We start from the raw sequence: 12729 nt of genomic DNA on the forward strand, positions 1-12729 counted from the left end.
TTTTAGCCTTCATACATTTTTAAAATTTATAATTAAATTTTTTAGCAATATAATCAATACTCTTCAATCCCCGAGTGTACTTATCATTCATCCTTTTTTTTCCTCCCATTAAACGCCGATTTAAAAAAAAAAAAAATAGGATCATTTTGCTTAATCTATAAATATTATAATTTTTTGTAAGAACATTTTTTCCAACGAAATTAAAGATACTTATACAAATTTTGTATCACAATAAGACGAAATAAATGAAGAGTTATTGATAAATCTTTTATTATTATTACAGAATTGGAAATGGTTTGTATCTCCCTTAAGTTTTTTTTATGTCTTCAAAAAAATCAATATAAATATCTGACAACTTCTGATCTCCTGCTCTTTTCTTATTTGTTTTTAAGCTCGAGCTTATAAAATAAAGGTCTCGAAAGAGATATGTGAATTTTGCCACAATAATGGATAAATGGTTATCACTTAAAAGTCGAATAAGAAGTGCATTACTTTTTTAACAAATGGGAGTTACAAAAAAAAAAAATTGTGTTGTGTTCTTAAATATAATTAACTCTTTTAGCACGTCGGATTTTAACCAGGTAGTTGCATTTCTGTTGGCTGTTTGTTTCATATAAATTGTGTGTTTTATATTATAACGGTAACTAAATTAATTTTCAAAATATTTTTTAGTCCATTAATAATTTCTATGCTTTCAATTTGAATGACACTATTATTAAATCACCTAAATCTTCTTTTTTCTAAATTTTATTTTTATTAGCGAAAATGTAATACATATTTTCCTATAATTCTTTTGTTATTAAAGTAATAAAAAAAGTTGTTCTTTTGGTTCAGAATATGGCAAATATTTTGAGTTTATTTGGTCTTTATTTCAGTTCTAATTGTAAATACTAATCTGAAATGTAAATGCACATAGATCTACGTACTTGAATATTATTATTACTATCTTTAAAGTAACTACTGGTTTAAAAGTTCTTATTTTTATATTACAAATACTTGTTTTAACTAAAATTATGTTTCAACACTTGTTTATGATTTATATATTTCAATTTGTATAATTAAACCGATTTCTACGTATTAATGAAGACCAGGAATTATATATTTTTTTCGATTTATTATTATTTTCTTTAAAAAAAAGAACTTATCATTTATTCATTAATTTTGCAATAAATTACTGTTCTGTAACCGCAGAAAAATCAATTTTAAATAGATTAATAAATGTTTTTTCTTTGATTTTAATTTAATTCACTTCAATGATCATATCGCTCATTTGGTAGAACAATGACGTAATTGATAATTACTCTAATTATCAGTTACGTCATTGTTTCACCAAATGAGCGATATGCTGAATGAAATAAAAGACATTTTTATTTGATTTTTTATGCATTTGTTTAAATTTAAAAGAGATTTAATTTATTTATCCTTTTTAATTTTCTCCTTATAAAATATTTATAGATTTAAAAAATTCGAATGTACGAAAATTTGGCAAGTCTCTAATAATGCATGAATTATTTAAAGATTTCAATTTTGACGTTTTTTTTTCCTGATCAAGATAAGACTTGTTTTTTGCATAGTTTCTATCCAAAAATGTGTTCACTTCAAACTAATTCATTCACTTCATTGATAATAATTGTATTCCATGTAAAAGATGAAAATCAATAAAATTGTCATAAGTAATGTTATTGACCTATGAGTTTGACTTTTTAATCTTACAATATATTTTAAAAAAGGGGGGCTTAAATTTATATATATATATATATATATATATATATATATATATATATATATATTATATCCGTCGTTGAACAGTCGACTCAATTTTGGGTTTACGATTACTAATGTTCAACTCCGTAGCCTTGTAATTTTTAACCAATCCAGAAGACAAGAAAACTCCTGGATCAGTACCCCCAGAGGTATGATTTGATATAGGAACATGAAGGACTTTGTGACTCGTCAGATTTAACGTGCATCAGTCACAATTTACTACACGGGGAGTCTTCGGCTGGCGGGGATCGAACCCACAAACTCTTGGAGATGGGCCCAGCGCCCTCTCAACCAGGCTATCTCGGCCCTTTTTAAACAATTATAATATAGTTCCTCTTAGTATTATAAATATACTGTATACCTTGTACAATTTTTTTATTTTTAATTTCTTGCGTTTCATATAAAGGCCTTTCAAAAGTTTTGTCATTAAAAATTACGCTATATTTTTAATTCTTTGAGTTCAAGTTTTTACGCTTAACATTACGCGGTTAAAAACTGTAACTATGCTAGAAATTATATCTTTCGCTATAACAAAATATATAGAAATACGAGGCGTAAATGTCACTAACTATATCACCAATATTACTAAATTACTTTGCTTTTCGAGCGGGGAAGGGGAGCTTAGCCTTTTTTTTTATAGTGTTTTTGTATATTGGGATTTTATTACATCGCTAGAGCTAATTACGTGAATCGAAGTATTTTGCATACAACTATAAAATTTGTTTACCAAGTAATAATTTCAATCTAAAAACATTTTTCAATAACTATTTAACATACAATTTAATAATCGAAAAAATTTCTATTTATTATTTAAAAATTTTGCACTACGTTGAAATACATATTTTTACTTAACAAAATTTGAAATAATTATCGATTAAGTAGTTCTCGATTTATAAAAATTTACTAAGCTTATAATCTTTTAAGCTTAGTAAATATAATTTTTGATAGTGCAAATGATACATCTTAGCTATATTATTCCCTTTGTAAGTCATTGCGTGTAAGGTTGGTCAATTGTGTCTAATTTATTCTTCTTTCCTGTGTTGGAAAATAATAAACAAAAAGAAAAATAAATTTCTGAAATAAACGAAATAAAGGTCTCAAAACACAACAAAAAGAAATCAATGCAACAAAACTACACGAAAGGTATTTGAATGTGTTCATCATTAATTTTTCATGCCAAGATTTTTACTAAACATCGCCATAAATCACAAACAACGCCAAACTCAAGGGTTGCTCTCTTCCTATCGGTTTCCGATCTTTTTCCCCCAATGAAGTTCAATTTAAATTATTATTTCATTTATTTATTTTGCATGCAAAGCAGATGTATCTTTTAGGTTTGGAACAGTTTTACTAAAATGACAGATTATTATGATTCTATTAAACGATTATTTAGCAACGTTCTATATGAAGACATTCAAAAACGCCAGCTTAGCCAAGCTGATATTCGAAAAGGAATTCAAAACATGAAAGAAGTTTACAAGCCTAATCCTTCACGCTTTCACCTATCGTCTGAATTTCTGGATGTCGCCAATTATAATGATCCTGCCCATAGATGTGCTTATTTACATAAATATGCCCCATTACATACCGCCCTTGTTAATGATATGCTGGGCAAATCGATGCAGCACGTGAGATTTTTATTACAAGATATTTTAGCTGATACCGGACATATAGAAGTTTGTAGTTTAGGTGGTGGACCTGGAAGCGATATATTAGGAGTGATATCGGTTCTATCAACCGAGTTAGGATTTTTTAAATTTTCAGCAACAATTATCGATTGCATGGAAGATTGGAAATATACATTTTCTGCAATAATTAAAGAATTGCGTGGTGGAAATTATGGATTAACTAGTGTATTTGTTCAGCCTCACTATTTCAGTTGGAATTATATCGGACATAATTTATTAGGAAGAATGACCAATGATGTAAAAATCGCTCTCCAGAATGCTAAAATGGTCACTATGGTCAAATTTGTTTCAGCTGCTGCCTGCAAAGAAACTTCTGAAATGATAAAAGTAATTATATTTTTTGATACAAATGCAATAATAAATTTAATTTTGTTTAAAAAAATTATTCATATGTTGTGTATATTACTTACACACTTTTATAATATGATCGACTACTTATAAAGTACAAATATAAGCTGATGTATAAGATAAGAAAATCTAGGGATGTCCCATAAATTAAAAATTTCAACAACGTAAAAATTCACGAATATTTCATGAAGAACCGTTTTCAATATCGACGTAGAAGATTTTTTTCTTTCTTTTATCAGATCCCTTTGTTACCAGGCAACTAAAAAGAGTTCGATAAAATTCTTTAATTATTTCGTCTTCATACAAGATTTTATCCTATAATCGCTGGCTAGCTCAAACATAACTAAACTTTAGCTGACAATTTTTGGTAAGTTTGGTTTATTAGGGAACACTCTGGTGTCATGGGGAAATGCTATTAGATAATAAACTATTCGGAAGTTCAGTTGGGGGGTGATATATGATTCCTCTTTGTCACTAGAAAATTAAAAGGAGTCTTCAATGCTGGATTCCCCCCCCCCCATGATCGCTAACAATAGAATTTTCTCTGAACTTCGCAGAGTGTTTCCATGTTAGCTGAATCCCTTACGTTCGTATGTGTGCTCTCAGAAATCGCAGTAAAGGTACGTAGAATTTAATATATTGTAATAAACTTGTTTATCATGCATTACTGTTCGTTCGACGAAAATAAATTGCAGTCAGCACGGTAAACAGCTATATAAACTTAATATGACTTTACAGTAGGGTGACCAGACGTCCCCGATTTCCGGGGATTGTCCCCGGCGAGGACCTCGTGTCCCCGGTCGGTTTGCGTCCCCGGTTATAAAATTAAAAAATTTTGTGTAAAATATTTGATAAAAATATATTATATGCAATTTTTATTTTCTCAAAAATTTTCATACAAATTAATGTAAGCATTGAAAATTAAATGTAAACTAGTTTTTGAGAACGCACTATAACTTATACTACAGAAATTTTGGAACACATAACTTTAATATCTAGTTATGTTTACATTTTTACTAGGCTGTACGCCAGACAAGTTTATATAAGAAAAGAAGTTTAAAACAAGACGTAACATGAATATTAGTTGCTGCTGTTAAAACAATTAATATCTTGGGTTATTTAAACTGCCAATATTAGCTAATTTCCACTAAAAACAACAACAATTACTACATTTCCGCTTTATTTTAGAAAAATAACTAAAACATTTTAAAATCAGGTAAACATTTTATAAATATCTAACCAATAAAGTATAAAACCATTTTTTATGAAATTGTTATTATTATCACTTACGACTAATTAATTTTCATAAATTCTAATTATTCTACATTTTGAAAACCTCATAATTTGTTATCGTAATAGATATTTAGAAAAATATTTTTATTTCTTTAAAATAGATGTCAATATGGCAACATAAACAAAAAAAAAAGAAACTGTCATTATTTGGATGATTGGAAAAACGAGTTTCCATTTATTGAACCGAATCCTAATAATTTTTCTAAAGTAAAATGTACAATGTGTAGAGCAACGTTTTCAGTTGGAAGTGGAGGACGAACAGCTATAGCAGATCACATTCTTACAATTAAACACAAAGAAGCTTTGGCAGCAAAAACGAAATCGGTCAAACAGTTTTTTTGTAAGCTGGAACCATCCAAAGAAGAGTTTGACTTAGCAACATATGAAGGAACGCTTGCATTTCACACCATTCGTCACAACCAATCGTTTCGCAGCATGGACTGTACTTCAAATTTACAAAAGAAATTTGTAGACAAGAAATTTTCTTGTGCCCGAACAAAATGCGAAGCTATCGCTGTCAATGTTTTTTCTCCGTGGGCATTTCTTGAATTGAAGAAAGATTTACGATACTTCCAATCACAATCATGTAAAATTACTTCCTATTTTAGTGCGGTATTTTCAGTGGGACAGTGCTAAAGATCCAATTAATAATAAACTTGTATCACTAAACGAAATTAAAGGAGAAACTGTAAAGATTTTATCTTCAGAAATATTAAACGCACTATTCGAGTTCCAATTGAAGGATAAAATGGCTGGTTTGTCTGCGGATAATACTAACACTAATTTTGGAGGATTGTTAAGAAGGGGACCAGAAAATGTTCATGCTAAACTTCAAACTGAGTTAGGAAGAGATATTTTTGGTTTTGGGTGTAATGCGCATATTATACATAATGGCGCTAAAACTGCTTTTGATTGTTTGCCTGTAGATATTGAAGTTATGGTATCTAAACTTTTTAGTTATTTTAAAATTTACACAGTCCGAATTGAAAGACTGAAAGAATTTTGTGAGTATGCTGACCAAGAATATCATAAAATTTTAGGACACATTCATGTTAGGTGGTTGACATTACTTCCTGCTGCAGAAAGAATTCTTAAAATTTATTTATCTCTTAAAGAATTTGTGTTGTCTGAAAAAAAGTGCCCAAAAATCTTGAAGAATTATTTTGAGAGTGAAACAACCAGTTACGGTTGTTTTTTGTGCATTCGCATGCTGCAATTTTTAATCAAAGCATCTTGAAAATTGAAAGCGATGACAAATGTGTCTGGAGCGGTTGTCAAGGATTTGATATTTAAATTGAAAGCACGAAAGAATGCCAAATTTGTTCCACTTGTTATAAAACCTGAATTGACTAAATTGATTGCTGAGAATATCATTACTGAAGATTCTTATTCAGAAACGTCGAAAGAATTCTATGAAGCTGAGATTTCATATTTAGAAGCTTGGAACGATAACAACGATGATATGTCTGATTTGAAGTGCCTTCTTTTAGATTGTAACCCTTCACGGTCTGAATTCGACGAGGCAGTTCTGTCTCTCTCTTCAAAATGTGCAATTTTGAATGTTAATTCCGACGATTTATTTGACGAGTTTACTTATCTTGAAGGTTATTTGGATTCAAAAGACGATAAATGGTACCAATCCGTACACATAACAGACAAATGGCGCGAAATAAACAATTATTTTCAAAAAAACAATATACCATTTACAAATATCAAAAGAATTGTTGAGCTTGCAATGTGCTGGCCAAGCATCAATGCGCCTGTAGAACGGGTATTTTCGCGCATAAATAACTATTGGACTAATGAAAAATCGCGAATGGATGTGAATACAGTGAAAACGGTTTTATCTGTACTGATTAATTTTGATTTTTCATGTGACATATTTTCTCAATTACTCGAAAAAAATCCTGAAATTTTAAAGAAGATTCATGCTTCAGAAAAATACGGTGTTTAGAAATAGTATAATTTTAAAAGCAATACAATTGTTTTGTTAACAGATTTTAAACTTGTGTAAAAATGTTATGATCACGATTTTAACGATGTAATTTATATACTAAATTATAAAAAAAATGTAAACGAAAAAAAAAAAAAATTATTTTTTAAGATAAATGATCAAATTTTTTTTAAAAATTTTTTCTGTCGTTTAAATTGGGGGGGGGGGTAGAGATGAGTGTATGTATTAATTTCAGAAATGACTAAAAGGCGTAAAGCTTACAGTGATTTGTACGATAATTTCGGTTTTCTTGTTCACAAAAATTTGTCAGAATCTGAGATTAAACTAAAAGCGCAAAATTTGGTGAAAACTCATCCGATTTAGAGGAAAACTTTGTAGATGAATTTTTACTATTTTCAAATTTGTATGAACATAAATCTGCACAAGAAATGTTGAAGGCTCAAATTAAAGATAAACTTGTGAATACTTTTCCTAACGTTCACATTGCATTAAGAATATATTTGTCGATTCTTGGATCAAATGCAGAAGGAGAAAGATCTTTCTCCAGATTAAAATTGATAAAAAATTATTTGCGTTCAACAATGAATCAAGATCGTTTGGCATCGCTCGTACTTATGTCTATTGAATACGACATTTTGCGTAGTTTGGAATTCGACAGCATAATAAAAGATTTCGTAGAATCCAAAAATCGCAAAAAAAGTAATATACTAGATCATAAGATTCTGCAAAATAATTTATTACCGAAAAATATTATATTTTTATTTGTATCTTCATAATTTTGTGCGAAATACACTTGTTGTTTTTAAAGCTAAATTATTTTTGTCAACAATTTTTTTTCCTCCCAAGTTTTTCGTAGGCCCTAGGGCCTAGGCACGTGCCTAGTATGCCTATAGGTTGATCCGGCCCTGTGTACTAAAAAACTAATCAGAATATCATACAAGATTAGGATATAGTATTATTAGGTGCTAGTATTATAATTAGGTGCTAGTATTACTGCTGAAGGAATGTGTGTTTTCATATTGACACCTGTTATTAGTCCAAAACGCGTGTTTTTTGAGTTGTGCCACTATTGCAGCCCATATATATATGTCAAACCAAAGAAAAATAATGTGAAGAATATGTCTCACTTATATATTCTTTGGTCAAACCTCGTTAACGTCAACTCGTAGAGGGACGGAAAATTCGTATAATACACAGAAATTTTCTATTTGTTTTTAATCATTTATCTATATTATGAATAAATAAATTAATATAAATTTCAATTCAATAACTGTTTTTATTTTGAACTTTATATTAAATTAAAAACTTTTATACATATTCTCATAGTAATTTCAACTAATTACTTTAAAAAATAAAATAAAGCTATAAAGAATACAAAAGGGTTTATCTTATTTCCCGTAATACTCCTACCACCTTAACAGATTCAATTCATACAACCCTTTTCTTTGACTGGTGTAATGATGAAATTATCGACTCTAAAACAAAGCATTCAGATATATCCACTCTTATGAATATATAATTGTGAATGATCAGTTTTCTTATCTGTCAGATAAGAAATAAATTGTCTGTTCCATTAAAAAGCAAAACCTTTTTCCAGGGGAAATAAAATTCGAATTCAACTGAAAAACATCCCACGTAAAGCTTGTTTACGTTATAAGTACTTTAAAGCATTATATCCGTGTACAATTTGTCGGGGGAATCGGAAATTAGTTCAATAAAAGAAGTTCATATTAACTAGGTATATTATGGTTTTAAAATAATATGTATATGAAACTGTAGATTTAATAATTAATTTTAAGCTAACCATAGATTTAATAGATAAATTTACTGAAAGTCAGACTTAAAAGGAATCTCAAAAGTTGAAAATGAAAAGATTTGACAATTTTATCTTAAATACGGTCACATGCTTCTGGTTATCGTTGTAAGATAGGTTGTTATGGATCGAAGAAAGTGATAAACTTCACTGAACAACACATTACCACTTAAAAGATTAGATAAACTAATTATTTATTTATTTTGTCTATATATTTTGCAGAAAATCTTCAGATCTCTGACACCTGGAGCTTTAGTGCTGTTCATCGATAATGATGCTGGAGGCTTTTACAGACTTATGGTTCAAGGCGCAAAAGAAAATAGTTTGGTAACAGTGTTCGGACCTCTTATTCACGAGCATTATATAAACAGGAGTTTCGATATTCGGAGATTCGGTTACACACCTTGTCTACAGACTAAAGTTACAGTTCATATGTGGATGAAACCAAACTATAATAGATCGAATACAGTAATGGGATTTAGTCGATATGCACCAATACGCCCACACCGACTCTCAAAATTACCCGGTTCTTAAAACTGGATAAGTTTCCTAGAAAGCATTGCCAATTGAAAGATGATATAAATCAGATAATTAATGTTTATCTATATATTTTAAACTAATACACTTTCACCAGAAGCATTATTGCAGTTCATTGATAATGCTGCTAGAGTTTCACAGACTTATGATCCAAGTCGCAAAAAAGTAGTGTGGTTACAGTATTCGGATCTCTTACTAACGAACATTATGCATATAGGAATTTTGATATTGGAATATTAGTTACACACCTTGTCTACAAATTAAAGTTACAATTCATATGTGGATGCGACCAAATCATAATATATCGAATACAGTAATGGTATTCAGTACATATGCACCAGTACACCCACACTAACTCTCAAAATTGACCGGTTCTTAATACTGGACAAGTTTCTCTCAATCTGCCAATTGAAAGGTTATATGTATAAATACTGTTTGTCTTCTTAAGTTGCAGTTCATAGGTGAATGAAACCTTGATACCGAACTATAGCGATTGGGTCGATCGCATACAGTGATGCTATTTAATCAGTACATACCAGTTGCTCTATGCTACTCTAAAAATCGCCCAGTTCGTAAAATTGGTTTCACACAGGTTAAAAAAAACAAACTAAATAAACTTCTCACAATAAACTGCTAATTAGATTATATAGAACCACCCTATAAGCCTTAAAATGATCGATTGTGGTCAGTATCGATTCATAATCGATGCTTAAATTAAAAATGCGTTATCACTAAGGTTGTTGATTCCTTTGATTTTCACAGCTAAGTGGGTAACATTTATGCTTGTCTATAATATTTATAATGAACTGAAGTTATTTTACTTTGCATGAATAAGAAATGCTCTATCACCACGTCATGACAGTGTTTTTAAATAGTTATAAAAAGTTTTATCATTAATGATGATTGGATTTTTAAATAAAATATTTATTACTATATTTTTTCCCCTAACCCTGTCTTTTTTTTATTTTTACTAATAATTAGAAATGGGTTCAAATTTATTAAGTAAGCCGAAATTTGTAAAATGCCAAAGACATACATGGACATATCGATAGTGCTTTTTTTTCACCTAGTAACATACAAAACAATGCTATTATTTAATCTAAAATAATTTTTTATTAATAAAATCATAAAAACATGGAAATGTAATGTTTATTTCAAGCTTTTGATTCTTAAAAAAAAAGAAAAATTTGCAAAAATTGTCAACTTTTTTAAAATTTGCATGTTTATTTCTCTTATTTTAATTTTATAAATGCTTTTTTTTTTAATTTTAGTACCTAAATATCTATATCCCAGACTCTGATTTTTTACTTACTCAAGCTCTTTACGCCGTTTGGCCCATAAGTCACCCAGCCTATTTCATCATGTTTACCCGGCCACAAGATTCCAACTTTTAACTCTAAAGCATAGGAATAAGCTCTAAGGAATTTAAAAATCCATGTTCCATGTGGAACAATCGGCAACGTCTGGCGGAAATCGCCAACCAAAACCAGAGTGTGGCGACTCCCATAATCTTATTATTATGTAATTTTATAATTGAAGCGAATTAAAAAAAAGTCCACTATTCTCTAACTCATATGGTATCAACAAATGCCACTTGGAAATTATATAAATTACAAGACTGAGAAAGGAAAAACTATCAATATCAAGAATCTACTCAATACCAGTGCTAGGAACACATTGAAAAACCCCTTTAAAATAACGTAAAAAAGTATTACACCCCTTTAGAAGCTTTTTGACCTTATCAGAAAGAACTTCCTTTTTCAATAGTTAAGAATTTCAACAAAAGATAATGAATTCAAACTGATAATGATTGAACGCATACTTGGTATTAGTGTTATTATTAGTTGCTTGCAAATCCAAGAGAAATTGAACATAGGCGACCTTTTCTAGTACAACCACTTTTTTCTATTTCAACATTATTTTTCCTGTATAACTGTCAACATTATTATTCCTGTATCCTGTATAACTGGCATGCACACATCACAGCCCCATGAATTATACAAAATCTAAACATAGAACTTTAAAAAAATGCCATAGTCCCAAAAATGGAACAGTTAATTCTGAACTAATATTTTAGGTATGTACTTTATATACTTCGCACTAGAGCTGCACGGTCTGGGAAACATCCCTGAGGATGATCCGAAGACATACCATCGCAATTTTGATCCTATGCAGAGGGGATGGCTCTCCTGCTTTGGTAGCCCGACGACCAAAGCGCGAGTCTAGTCGAGTCGAGCAAAATGGCCAAAGAATTAATCAACATTTTTCTTAAATGATGGTAATTGAAAATATTACTTGGCGCATTTTCAGTTAGTCAACAATAAAATTGTGCGATGATGCCCAAAACTAAAAGGTACAATTAAAAATGCAGGTATAATTAAAAATTTTAAGATGGTAATAAAAATGAAAGCAGTACTATGTACTTTTGCGTTACCTCAAGATTTCAGCCAAAAGACAAGAAAGTTGCAAAATTTATATAAAAGTATGTAAAATAAATCCCTTAAAAACAAAGGAAATGAAATAAATAAACTTTATACAACTGGTTATAAGATGATCTACGTCACACCCCATAAGATTTTTCAAGGTGTTATTCCCAGTAAAAACCCATTTCTGTGGGAGTTTACCGGATTTTATAAATACAGTCAGCTTTTTATAGGAATAGTTTAATTTGCGCTTTTTATTATTATCTGTATACCTAATTCCAAACATATAAGCGTCGAATTTCTTCAAACTATCTTTTTTATAAGTACCAAAATCAAAGCATCACATCTTGTGTAGATCAATGGGATACCAGCAAGTGACGTAGTGTGGGTATCTCGATCTGATTGGTTGTTGTAACGTGGCATTTGTTTAGAACAGCAACTGTTCTATTTCGAGTAAACCATATCAGCCAAGTATCAATTCTCTTAAATGACACATTCTATATTCTTTCACAAATATTCAATTCTTTCACAATATATATGACTTACTTAATACAAAGACAGGTACGAAGCCATGTAGAACATAAACCAACTAATTATTCATCGAAGTTTCCAGGTACGCAAAGCAAAAGTATATCACGGTTACAAATAATTAATCTAAGTTAAGTAAAAGACGTCGTCGAGAAAGAATTATTTTTTATTAAATTCGATGTGTGATACGGTGCTGTATTTAATTAACTGCGCATTAATTATCTGCTTATCAACGATCTACTGGCGCTGACGTGATAGGTCACATGTGTGGGTATCTGTTATCTTCTTCTTGAAGTGCAAATAACCAATTCTCTTAACGCAGCTAAAATCATTTCTCGATAAACTATATACTCTCAGATTTTTTTTTAATCATTCAGAGCA

The 12729-nt window shown here is 29.9% G+C and overlaps 1 protein-coding gene across 1 annotated transcript; it reads left to right on the forward strand.

Annotated features, from left to right (window-relative positions):
• Positions 1-2983: 2983 nt before the first annotated feature.
• LOC107452469 (uncharacterized) lies at positions 2984-10236 on the forward strand. The gene is made up of 2 exons (XM_016068948.3): positions 2984-3779; positions 9083-10236. Exons 1-2 carry the CDS (start codon positions 3120-3122, stop codon positions 9392-9394), a joined length of 972 nt encoding a protein of 323 aa, XP_015924434.1. The 5' UTR covers positions 2984-3119; the 3' UTR covers positions 9395-10236.
• Positions 10237-12729: the final 2493 nt, after the last annotated feature.

The sequence above is a fragment of the Parasteatoda tepidariorum genome, chromosome 4 (assembly GCF_982258835.1).
Source record: "Parasteatoda tepidariorum strain Cologne lab strain chromosome 4, Ptep-v5.0, whole genome shotgun sequence".
NCBI classification, from domain to species: Eukaryota; Metazoa; Arthropoda; class Arachnida; order Araneae; family Theridiidae; genus Parasteatoda; species Parasteatoda tepidariorum.